Here is a 13,284-nt window from a genome sequence, read left to right as displayed (position 1 = left end):
TATGTAAGTGCATATCACATATGCACATTCATGTACACATTTTTTTTTCCCAGAACCATTTGAAAGTAAGTCACAGATGTCAGGCACTTCACCTCTGAATACTTTAGCCTGCACTTCTTAAGAACAAGAAAATTCTTTTACATGATAACCACAATACATTATGAAGAAAATTTATAATAATTTCATATTATCATGCAATATAAAGTCTAGAATCAGAATTCTCTAAATGTCCCCCAAAATGTCTTGTGTTAAAAAAATCTAGGATCAAATTGAGGTTCATGCATTTTATTTTTTGGTTATTATATCTCATTAGTCTCTTAATCTTAGAATAGCCCCTGCCTCCCCCTGACCCCCTTAAACCATGACATTGACTTTTTTGAAGAGTTCAGGCCAATTGTCTTGTGGAATGTCCTACATTCTAGATTTTTATAAGTGGGTTTGTCCTCATGATTAGGTTCATGTTAACATTTTTGGCAAAAGTACTTCATAGCTGATGTCATTTGCTTATTGCATCATATCAGAGGATACGTAATGTCTGCTTGTCCCACTGTTGGTGGCCTTACATTTGATCACTTGGTTAAGGTGGTAGCTACCAGATTTTTAGTTATAAAGGTGCCTTTTTCCTTCGTAATTAATAATCATTTGTGAACCTAATTATCTGTTTGCATTGTGCTGACACCAAGGTGGCTGAGCAGTGATGGGAAAAAAAATCACAAAACCCAGTATGTTTATGCCCTTATAAATTTGTGGTTATTAACCCTACTGGATTCCTCAACTTCAAGAAAACCCTAGTGTGTTTCTCTAGTCAGCTTGTGTTCCCCCTCTCCCCAGTGATGATTTGAAGCCTTTTCTCCCCTCAAGCCTGTGTTCTTTTACCTTTTGTATCACTTTGAAAAAATGATCTTGGTTTCTGGAAGAAGGAAAAGGGGTTCTTCTCCCAACATAAACCAGCACAGTGGAGCAGTTAAGAGTACTGGCAACAGAGTTGAGAGTGTGTGGATCTGGATCCCACTCTCACCACTCACCCATTTTACTATGGACTTAGTTATTAATCATTCTATTCTTGGTCTTCTCAGTTGCAGAAGAATAATTACCATTGTACTTCACAGAGTAGTTGTGAGGATTAAATGAAGTGTAAATCATTGTAGAGGTCTTAACATACTTCCTGGTATATGGTGCATGTTCAGTAAATATTAGCTCTTTTTATGCTACTTCTTAAACTTAATTATAAAGTTAGTTATCCTGTCTCCTGTATCTTCAACCTCTCCTAGTCTGTTGACCTCTTCCCATAAGCACTGAAACTTACACAGATATTTTCTATCTTAAGCTAACTAACCAACCAATAACTAAGAAGACCTTTCTTGCATCTCACATTTATCTTCAGCTCTTGTCCTATATCCCCCTTTTGTAGCTGTTTGTCAACTGCCTACATTTGCTGTGTCTGTCCCTTTTCTTCTTTCCCATTTCTGCTCCCACCATTCCATTAAACTATCCCTAAGTCACCATTTCCTCTCTAAATTCATTATTACCCTTTTCTCTTGGTGTTTTCTTTATTATTCATAAAAGATCAAAGTCATCTTTTAAAAATACAGCTCTGGTCTCATGATTCTCTTGTTAAAGCTAGGGGATTGATATTGTTGTTGACATTAAAGTTTCAAATCCTCAGTATAGTCCACAGGGTCCTGCCTAACTGCCCATCCTTATCTTATACAAATTTCCTCTTCACGCTAAGCACTTGAGCCAGGTAAGTCCTTTAATTTCCTTGAACAAGCTTTACTCATGTCTGAGCATTTACATTTTGTCCTCCTTTTCGAACCACTCTCCATTTTCCACTTGTTTCCTTTGGACAGTTTCAGCGTAAATGTCATATTCTCAATAAAACCTTCCCTGATCTGGTTCAGAAGAAATGCAGCACCTGTATTTTCTGTTCATGTTGCTCATCATAGTTGTAATTAAATAACTAATCAGGTAATTCTTCTTTGGAATGTAAGCTCCATGAAGGCAGGAACTGTAACTCTTTTGTTTGTTGCTGAATCTACAGATTCTACTAGTACAGTTGTTTTGCTAGAAGGTATTTGGTAAGTATTTGTTGAACGAAGAATGAATTATTATTCATTCATAGAAATGTCACTCATCTCTTTATTCTTTAATGATAATTCTGAAATCTATAAACTTAAAGTGTTTGGAGTTTCAGTGCGTTCTACAGAGGTTCCTCTGGAGACTTCTATCCTGTTTCTTCCAGATGATCTGAAGATACAGCCCCAAGTGGCTGCGGCAAACAAGTGATTTCTTTGAGCTCTGTTTTATATTAAAAATACACGAACACTTTGCTTTCTGTTTCTTAATATTCTTAACATTTGTTAAACAAACAGTGCCTAAAACTGGTACTAGGGAATAGAATAGACAGTCTTCTGATCACACATTTCCAATTCTTCCAGCCATTCCTCATTTGACATTGTCTCACATCTACTTGGTAGCCTGTTCACAGTCCTGAAGAAACTATATTTCATGGTTCTAGAACTGAACACAGTTCTTCAAGTATTATCAGCACATAGATATGTTGAATGAATAATGGGCAAAATGTAATGAGGCAGAGCTGGAAGTGTTTGGATTTATCAGTTTTACTTTTGAAATTGGTGTAGGTACAGTAAGTGTTTTAAGCTGACATATTTTTAGAAATAAGGTAAAATTAAATGTATCTTAAGACTATGTAGGGTTAAGATTGTAGATGTTGTACTGTTACCCTTAGTTTTAATTATGTTTTCCAAATCAAATACTAAAACAAGAATACATTTTTAGTGCAGAAAGCGGTTGCCTGTGTGACATGATGTGCAGATGTGTGTTGTTGTTCCACTTATAGTGTGATCAGGCACAGATTGGTTACCAGCAATCCAACAGCTGTACATGTGTGTGACCACATATGTAGTATACTAGATAGAATTCTGAAGAAAGTCCCAATTTAAGTGAAATGTGCTTTAGTTTTTCATGTATATTTGAGAATGATTAGGCATATATTTTACTTATGATATTTACTACTCTGGTTAATTTCTTGAAGAACTGAATTTAGAATTCCTGGAGGTTTTCATTTGTTACAATTTGTGATGAATTCATGTATTATATAATGTTTAGTACTATATGTATTAATTATTTATGTGTGTAACAGGCAACTCAAAGTTATGTTGACGAATGTCCTATGGACGGATTTAGGACGAAAATTCAGAAAGACCCTACCTAAAAATGATGCTAATTTATGTGATGCCAACAAGGTGCAATCAGACTCATTGCCTTCGACATCTGTTGACAGCCTAGAGACATGTCAAAAATTAGAACCTCTTCACCAAAGCCTTAATTTATCTGAAAGGTATGTTGTTCAGTATTGATTTTGTTCAACTTACCGCATTTGAAATAATTTAAGTCCAATAGTCTTAAAAATAAGATTGTTGGAAATGATCTTTAAGAAAATCTGCATATACAGGTGTGACTCCCTCAAATCTTAAAGTTGACAATCTTAATTTACAAAGTTAATGATTCTACATTTCATTAGATTGACATAGAATTATTTTTAAAAGCAAGTATTCTTAGTGCATTTAGCTTAATAATTTGATTCACATGTACATATTTTTAGAGATTCACATATGATATAAAGTGAAGAACTAGATATATATAGATGGGTAAGGACCTAGATTAAATATTTTTTGAAAGGTATGTTAAAGATGCAGAAAATAAAACAGGTATGTGTATCTGTCTATCTGTAGATCTTTTTAATTTTCTGCATCTTTAACATACCTTTTAAGTATTATTTAACCTGGGTCCTTACTACTTTTGACTTTGTGAGCTTCCTTGTATTTTACATGCATTTTTTTTAAAAAAGGAGGTGATTTTGAAATATTACTCCCAGATTTTTGATAATAAATATGCAGTTTAATTTTGAAAACTAACAAGTTTTGTTCTATATTTTTAAAAGAATTATATATGAAGTTTGAGGCTAAAAGTTAGGAATTAGCTCTGGGAATTTGTCATCTGTAACATATTAATAATATTTTTAATGTATTTCCACTTACAGTTTTAACCCTTAAATGAGTATTTTTTAGGGGAGGTATTTTGCTTTCAATTAGAATATCCTGTCATTAGCTAGATGGTGCTTTGGTTATTTGGTCTGTAATCTGATAACAATTTATAAGTGCTTTAAGCCAAGATCCAGTGAAAACCTGTTAACTTTCAGCACAATTATTTTAAATATTAAAGAACTCTGTCAAAACATCTGAACATAGCATTATGCATTAATTGTTTTTTTAAAAAAGGACACTTTTTAAAAATACATCTTTATTGGAGTGTAATTCCTTCACAATGCTGTGTTGGTTTCTGTTGTACAACAAAGTGAATCAGCCATATGCATACATAGATCCCCATATCCCCTCCGTCTTGCGTCTCCCTCCTACCCTCCTTATCCCACCCCTCTAGGTGGTCACAAAGCACCGAGCTGATCTCCCTGTGCTGTGCGGCTGCTTCGCACTAGCTATCGATTTTACATTTGGTAGTGTATATATGTCCATGACACTCTCTCACTTCATCCCAGCTTACCCTTCCCCCTCCCCGTGTCCTCAAGACCATTCTCTATGTCTGCATCTTTATTCCTGTCCTGCCACTAGGTTCATCAGTACCATTTTTTTTTAGACTCCATATATATTCATTAGCATATGGTATTTGTTTCTCTCTTTCTGACTCACTTCACTCTCTACGACAGACTCTAGGTTCACCCACCTCACTACAAATAACTCAACTTCATTTCTTTTTATGGCTGAGTAATATTCCATTGTATATATGTCCCACATCTTCTTTATCCATTCATCTATCGATGGACATTTAGGTTGCTTCCATGTCCTGGCTATTGTAAATAGTGCTGCAGTGAACATTGGGGTGCATGTGTCTTTTTTTTTGCGGTAGGCGGGCCTCTCACTGTTGTGGCCTCTCCCCTTGCAGAGCACAGGCTCCGGACGCGCAGGCTCAGCAGCCATGGCTCACGGGCCTAGCCGCTCTGCGGCATGTGGGATCTTCCCAGACCGGGGCACGAACCCGTGTCCCCTGCATCGGCAGGCGGACTCTCAACCACTGCGCCACCAGGGAAGCCCTATGTGTCTTTTTGAACTATGGTTTTCTCAGGGTACGTGCCCAGTAGTGGGATTGCTGCATCATATGATAGTTCTATTTTTAGTTTTTTAAGGAACCTCCATACTGATCTCCATAGTGGTTGTATCAATTTACATTCCCACCAGCAGTGCAGAGGAGGGTTCCCTTTTCACCAAGGACACTTCTTTTAAAAAAGGCAAAAACATAAAAAGCTGTATAACAGGAATTTCCATACTTGATAGTATCTGATGTAAATTTAACTTTCTAAAGCACCCAAAATCTTAGAGTCAGACAACTTAGCTTCAGTAATTTATGAAGCAGTTTGCTCTCATTGTCCTGGAGTCCAGTGTTTTACCTCCTTAGTACAGGTGAGCTATTCCCTTACTGTGCTGCTGGATCTAAATAAAGGGGGCTAAAGGCATGACCCTTCCAATCCCTTTGATTCTCTTGAAAAGAAGCTTTAGCTCTCTTCCAAATGACATCTGTCCCCTCATCCCATGTCTGTCCTTTTTTCAATTAGATCAGCATGATTGGAAAAGTGTAATGTTTCATTCTCTTGGAATAGTTTTTCTCACCAGAAATTGTTAGCAGCTAGATTATGTGTCCATGAAATTTAAATACAATGTGAAGTAAAGAGTCCCAATAAGATTCTAATTTGGTTTTTACTGTGTGTGTGTTGTTCTGTTCACTTACTGGGATGAACTACTAGTTAGTCCAGATTTTTTCCCTCAGCTCCAGGTGTCCTATATTTAACGTGTTCCAAAGTGGATGCATCGTCTTTGTTCTCAGACTTGTTCCTATTTCTGTATCTCCTCCCTGTCTGAATATATGACTCCTCTTTACACTTAGTTCTTCAAATTAGAACTTGGAAATTGTCCTGGCTCCTCTTTTTTCCTTATCCTTTGTATCCAATCATTTATCATGTCTAGTTATTTGTACCTCCTAAATCTGTCTTGAAATGATCTTTTCTTCACCTTTATTGCCACTGCCTCAGTTCAAGCCCTGATAACTTTGTGCCTTTATTATTAGGATCGTAATTTGATTGGGCTTCCTGAGCATAGTCTTTTTCTTCCAGGTTATTTCTCTGTATTGTTGCTGAAGTATACATTCTAAAAGGCAGATGTTACTTGTCACTCTCCAGTTTAACATCTTCCTATGGCTCCACGTAAACTTTAGGATAAAGTTCAAATTCCTTACCTTGGCATACAAGGTCCATGATGATTTCACCTTTGACTATCTCTAGCTTTGTGTCTGTCCACTCTTCCATATTCATGCTGTGCTTTAGATTTAGGAAACTATTGGTAGTTCACTGAATGTATAATGCTGTTTTATTTCTCTGAGCTCATGCTTTTTGTTCTCTTATCTTGGGAACAATTCTCCTTTTCTCCTTTACTGACTTATATTGAGCTCATTATATTTAACATTGAGCTCATTTCTTCTTTGATTCCACCTGCCACATCTGCATTTGATCCCTTTCTTTGTCTTGCTAAGCAGCCTGTTCCTGTATCATAGCACTCATCACACTATACTGTGATTTTTAGTTTCTCTGCTTCCCTGACAATAAGCTTCATGAGGGCAGGGACCCTACATTTTATTATTTTTCCTTGCACAGTACTGGGCACATACTAAACGCTCAATACATGTTTCCTGACTATAAGAAAGAGATTGCTTCTCAGCAGAGTTACATCTCCAGTCTCCTTGATTGAAATGTCTTTTCCTCCATCAGAACCAATTATCTGCTCTGTAATTTTGGGGACAATCAGGAGAAGAGATATCACAAGCTTCAAATAAGAAAATTGGAGAACTGTTTAGGGTATAGCTTTGGATAGATGTTTTCTTTGTGGGGCTTGCTGTCTAGACTAGGACACTGAGACTTTGACATGATGCTGTTTGTCTTATTTTCATTTTACTTAGCTAGGATTTCATTATTTCAGAAAGATGAAAGGGAGAAAAATTTATTTATTTATTTATTTATTTATCTTGTGGTACGTGGGCCTCTCACCGTTGTGGCCTCTCCCGTTGCGGAGCACAGGCTCCGGACACGCAGGCTCAGTGGCCATGGCTCACGGGTGCAGCTGCTCCACGGCATGTGGGATCTTCCCGGACTGGGGCACGAACCTGTGTCCCCTGCATCAGCAGGCGGACTCTCAACCACTGTGCCACCAGGGAAGCCCTATTTATTGGTTTTTAATTTTAACTTAAAGTTTAACTATTGACTAAACCAAAATTACTCATTCATTCCCAGAAGTGTCATTTTTTTACCTTTAAAAATTTTATTTACTTGTTTTTATTTTTTAATTTAAATTTTTTAATTTTATATTGGAGTATAGTTGATTTACAATGTTGTGTTAGTTTCAGCTGTACAGAAAAGAAGTGGCATTTTTTAGAAATTTTATTTGCATTCTAGAATCTAAAGGTAGTGATCTAAGTAAGTTGCCTTTTAATGAAGATAGTTTAGCCTTTTAATTTCCGGATAAAGTTGAGAAGAAAAACAGAAAACACATGAGACCAATCAGTCTTGTTAAATAATGAAGAAAAGGGTCAAGAGTTTTAGAAATATCAAACTAGCAGTATGTGGGATGCATACATTTCTTTTTAAACAAGTAAACCGTATTTTAGTGTAGGTTTTGTCTCTGTATGTGGTTCATATCTGTTTTTCTGGGAGAATATTTTCAGATCCTTATAAACTTTGGACATTAGGCAAGAAAGAGCCTAGTGGGAGACATGTGCAAAACTTTTGAGACGGTAAACCATCTTTCTCCTGCTTTCATCTATTGGCACCAGAGATTATTAGAGAAATATCGACACAGTGTAACTATATTCTGTTAAAAAAAAGTTAGTTCCTGGTTCTTGGAATTCCCCTAAATGGCTTAATTATATTTATTCATGTTTTTCTTAAGTTTGCCTATGTTTGAAGTTTTAGAAAATTACATATTCCAAATATTGTGGTGGTAAGACTTTCTGGACACCCCGGTATTCTTGTAACCTTAAGACTTCTTTAAGCCAGTAATGTTTTAGTTGAGTGATAATTTATTCACTTAAAATATAGCTTAGTAAAAGAAAAGAGCAAACTTAGGAAATCTGTGAATCTCTTTAAGAAAGTAATTCAAAAATTAAAAATTTTTTTCTTTGTAGCTTAAGAAACTGATTTAGAAAGTAATATTTTGAATTATATCATCTGGGATAAGAATAGATTTATAGGAACCCTAAAAAAGACCCGGTGCAGCCTAAATAAACAAATGACCATTGTTAACAAAATAAAAAAAAAAAAGTTTTGATCAAGAAAAAAAAATTTTTTTTCTTGTGGCACTTGTTCACAGAGTAGTAGAATGCTTTCTAATTGAAAGGAGTATCATGGTAGACATGCTGAGATAGTTCCTTGAACCTTCTGATAGCTTCAGAGGCCCTCTAGGGCTCTTGTGCTTTAGAGATGCGGGTTCTACTGCAGTTTGGTATATAATCTTTTCAAATGGTTTTTGGGTGAATTTTGACATTTTTCTCTTCTAGGAAAGACTTTCAGCTATTTGTTTAGCTTAAAAATTCTCATTTATCCTCTAAGATTCTTTTATCATAGCTCTGCTTTTTCTTCCTTCAAAATCTAGCAGCAAAACAAACCATAAAAGAATAGAATGATCATTTATTATTCAGAAGCTAATTCTAATGTTTATAATTTTTCCCTTTCCTTGCTGATATTTGTATTTTTTTGTTGTTGTTGTTGATTATTCTCTTCAGTACTTTTTATAGGACTATCTTCTATGGACTCTTTCTGTCGTATTTGGAGAGACAGCTTTTTTTTTTAGGGACTCAACATTTAAAAACACATTTAAACATACTATAGTCAGGCATTTAAACAGAGGTACTAAATTATAGCTGATATTTCTTTGGTATTTTTTCCTCTGTGCCCCAAATTTTCTCTTTATTTAAACACTACGGTTCTTGGATTATTTTCATTATGAGCCACATTTTAGAATTCAGTAATGATAGGGGACCATAAAAAGAGTGTATCATCTGCTCTTAAAATGAGCTATCAACTAGTGTATCAGATTCTCTCATCTCTTAAAAGGAAGTAAAATTTTAATTGTGCTAAACTATTTGGAAAAAAAAGTTCTTACCCAATAAAATTTTCTCTTCTAATATTCCTGCATTTTCCCTAAAGCATTGAGAACTGTAGTTGAGTTTTCTTTAGTGATTTATTTCACAGCAATTCCTAGTGTGAGGTCAGACAGAAGAAATCTTGAGACTCCTTACTGGTCCTATATTGTCTTCATTCCTACTTCAATTCCAGGATTTTAAGAAGGGTTCTGTCAGGCATCAAATATACAAAGCAGACAATAATAAATAGGATTCTTAGAGATTTAAATCATGAGAAGAGATAGAAAAATATCTCTGTCCTCCTCTCCCCACAGTTAGTGGTTGTACTAAATGGCTAACTTTCTTTGCTTTCTTCCTTCACTCAAACTCTGAGTTCAGAGAGGTGTATTTACTACTAGCCTTGTTTTTAGATCATATACTGCTTAATCAACCCAGTACATTTTTTTGTGGAGGTTGTGTTGGAAATGGATATTTTTAAGGTTTCCTGAAGTATCTACAGAAAAGCTCAGTTATCTTGATGCTGTGGCAGGTTAGTATTGAGGATGCAGTATAATGGAATAAAATTAAAAGAACCATAAGATAATTGGCCCAGGTTCTTCTTCCAGGAGGAGTTGCTTATACTTGGGCAACCATTTAACTTTTCTGAGCTTTGAGTTCTTCATGTTTAAAATAAAGAGAAGGCTAAGTTATTTTAAAGTTCTCCTATGAGTTGAAATTCTACATTATCTGGAACATAGTGAAAAGAACACAGTGCCTCTATGTAGTGAAAATAGAGTACCTCTGAGAACTACAGCAAATGTAACAAAGTACAGGGACACTCACATTTTTTTACTTAAACAAAAGTACTCTGGCCTTTTCTAGGTTTTATCTATTGTCTCTCACAAAAGGTCAATAAACTGCTTCAAATGACATATGGGTAACAGTCAAGGGGGACATCTGATAAAGAGGAGATAGGAAACTTAAAAAATACACTAATGTGAAGTAAAAAAATCACAATAATTTGGCCTGGGCCAGTCAATTCAGGTCATATAGTTGCCTTGAGGGCATCATTGTAGTGTGGAAAAGAACATCAGTTGTTTATAGTAACAACTGGCTAACCAGGAGAAGATTAGGCTATCCTCTTCTGTTTAAGGATGATATGAAACCACCACTTTAAAAAAGTTTGGAGTGTTCAAAATTACACTTTACTAAACATTTATTTTGTTGACCCTTTTCCCTGGTGCTATTATATAAAGCATATTTATTACCATCAGTATATGTGCTGTTTCACTTAAGGACTCCATCATTACCATAGATGCAATCTGAATGATGTCTTCCTTATTGGATTTAGCATTTGTCATTTACCAATTATGAGTATTGTTATCTACCAAGGACCTTTCTGTTGAAGGAGAAGAATAAAGATTTATTGAATTGGTTTGTAGTATCTGTGTTTTTAATAACTACTGGAAAAGAAAAAGAAAGCATTTTTTGAGAAAAATTGGTTAAAATTTTAAGCAACCCCAATAGCATCCACTAAGTACAGTTAAGCCATTATAGTGGCACGCAAATTTATGCCAATTTATAAGATATAAGTATTTCTAGAAACAAAAAAAAGAGTATTCATCCAACATTTTGAGTTTTTATGGGCTGATTTCCAGGGTGGTATAATTCTAATAGCTTACTTGTACTGAGTTGAAAATGCTTGAAAATTCAACTTCCTAGAATTTTTTTTACTGAAAATTTCAGTACAGTACAGTGTTTGTTATTTTATATGACAGGATACCCAGAGTTATATTGACGAATGTCCTGGGAACGGAGTTAGGAAGAAAATACATAAAGACCTCACCTGTAACTGAGGCCAGTTTGGGTGATACAGACAACTTGCAATCAGAGCAGCTTTCTTCATCATCTGATGGCAGCCTAGAATCTTGTCAAAATCTAAATCCTCACAAGAGCTCCTTTTTATCTGAAAGGTATGTTTAGTGATAACTTTACTCAAAATAAATATTTTACTTATTCTCATGAGCCTTCCTCTATTCTTCCCCCACAGATATGTTACTGCTAAATGAGAGGCAGCCGTGCTCTGATGGCTAGTATAACTTTTCTCCCCTGGTGGCTGGAACGGCTATTGGAACCAACAGTCCATAGCTAATAATCAGTTTCAAACAGTACCGGTCACTCTACTTGTGTTTTGGGAAAATGGAGGCAGACTCTTAATGAAAATTTAGTTACCTATTTCAGTTTATTTGTCTGGTATAATTGAAATTCATTCTTCTGACATCTGTCTATTCCTTCTCCTTCTTTCTCCTATCCATCCATCTGGCTGTCTCTCTATCCATCCATCCATCCATCTGTCCGTCCCTCCATCCATCCATCCCTCCATCTTTTCTTATTCACTATTTGTATACTCATATTCTAGAACTGTACCTGGCCATTAAACATCTGCTGAATGAATGACTGAATGCATCCCTCACAAAAAGTGGCTTGAGATAGCTGAATTCCATTAATAAACATGGCTTACTGTACTAATAAGAGAAATGGAAATCAGCAGTTGCTTTTGTTTTAAGCTTTAGGAAAGGCTCATTTGGGGGCTGTAAATAAGAAAAAAATGTGCAGTAAAAAGCTAGGGGATGTCAGTTAGTAAATAGTCCTAGATCTTTTAACTTTCGTTTACCGTGAACTTCTCTATTTTATTTTCTGCTTTCCACCAGTACAATAAATAGTTTTGATCTGAGTTAAAAATTATTGATCCAGTCTTAATTGTCCCTCTACCCCCAACCAAAAGGTAACTTCTGGTTTGTATTTCTCTTGTAATCCTAATTACATTAAAGAGTATTTATGGTTGCCTTTTAAAATATCTATAACAAATTTCTTAATTTCTAACACATTCTGTTTTTATAAACTCTGTTTATTTCTTATGAACTTATAAATTTTATGAATTTTTCTCCTTTTGGAAAATATTTTGTGTTTCACTTAGGTTCTACTTAGTAGATTCTCAGTGACAATTTTAACTTTATACTTTTTCTGAATTTGCTGGAAAAAAAAGAACTCCAGTGGCATTATCCAGTTACTAATAAATTTAATGTATAATCAAAGATAGTAGAAATGCATTTATCATTTTGCACTATAAGTGTTTATATTTGCCTCCTGTACTAGACCATGAGCTCCTTAAGGAGAGATCATATCTTATGTACATTTATATCCAGTGCTTAGCTCAATACATATTGAATTTTGTGCACTTGGGTTAATGTTCATGTCATTTAACCTTGATCTTTGGTTTCCTTAGTTGTAAAAAGAGAAATATTTATTTTATTTTATTTTTTTTGTGGTACACGGGCCTCTCACTGTTGTGGCCTCTCCCATTGTGGACATGTAGGCTCAGCGGCCATGGCTCACGGGCCTAGCCGCTCCACAGCATGTGGGATCTTCCCAGACCGGGACACGAACTCGTGTCCCCTGCATCGGAAGGCGGACTCTCAACCACTGCGCCACCAGGGAAGCCCAAGAGAAATAATTTTGAATAATGTTTCTAAGCTCACAAAATTGTGTGTAATCGTTTTAAAGTCTCACTTGTGAGAATTCTTTATGAACATAAAATACAAAAAAATTATTATTGAAGATACTTTCTGTAGAGAAAGTCACTTATGTACTGTTACCATGGAATTCAAATGACATCAGTACACATTCATGCTGTTACGAAAAATAACACTATTGTGAGGATTCTGTGAAACTATCAAATTGTAATCTATACTTTTCAGGCTTTTTACCAACCTGGGGCTAAGGTTTACTAGTAACACCTCTAAAATTTCTGGCTCTTTCTAAAATCTATTCAGTGAGAACTCTAGGTCTCCTAAGGTCCTTTCCAAATAGTAAGGAAATTTCCAGGTGGTATTTGATATGGACCCTGGAAATTCATTCTCTTGGTGGTAATTTTCTTTCTTTGATTCTTGCATTTAGAATAGGCATAGACTTTGGAGCCAGACGCCTGGGTTCAGATTTTAGCAGTACTGCTAACATGCTGACTTACCTTGGGCAAGTTACCTATTCTATCTTTAAAACAGGGATAATTATACACACCTTATAGGA

The 13,284-nt window shown here is 35.4% G+C and overlaps 1 protein-coding gene across 6 annotated transcripts in view; it reads left to right on the top strand.

The window, feature by feature from the left end:
- Nucleotides 1-13,284, top strand: part of SENP7 (SUMO specific peptidase 7) — a 171,997-nt gene that overhangs the window by 82,101 nt on the left and 76,612 nt on the right. For 3 of the 6 annotated variants that reach the window (XM_081236002.1, XM_081236003.1, XM_081236004.1), the window contains 2 exons: nt 3,164-3,361; nt 10,977-11,171. The exons of 1 other annotated variant lie outside the window; for it this stretch is intronic. In XM_081236002.1, coding sequence (XP_081092128.1) covers nt 3,164-3,361; nt 10,977-11,171 — 393 coding nt within the window. The remainder of the gene's footprint in view (nt 1-3,163; nt 3,362-10,976; nt 11,172-13,284) is intronic. 2 more of the 6 variants (XM_081236006.1, XM_081236005.1) reach the window with 2 other exon arrangements.

Source organism: Mesoplodon bidens, assembly GCF_964165515.1.
Source record: "Mesoplodon bidens genome assembly, chromosome: 5".
Lineage (NCBI taxonomy): Eukaryota > Metazoa > Chordata > Mammalia > Artiodactyla > Ziphiidae > Mesoplodon > Mesoplodon bidens.
This window is presented reverse-complemented; position numbering and strand designations above follow the sequence as displayed.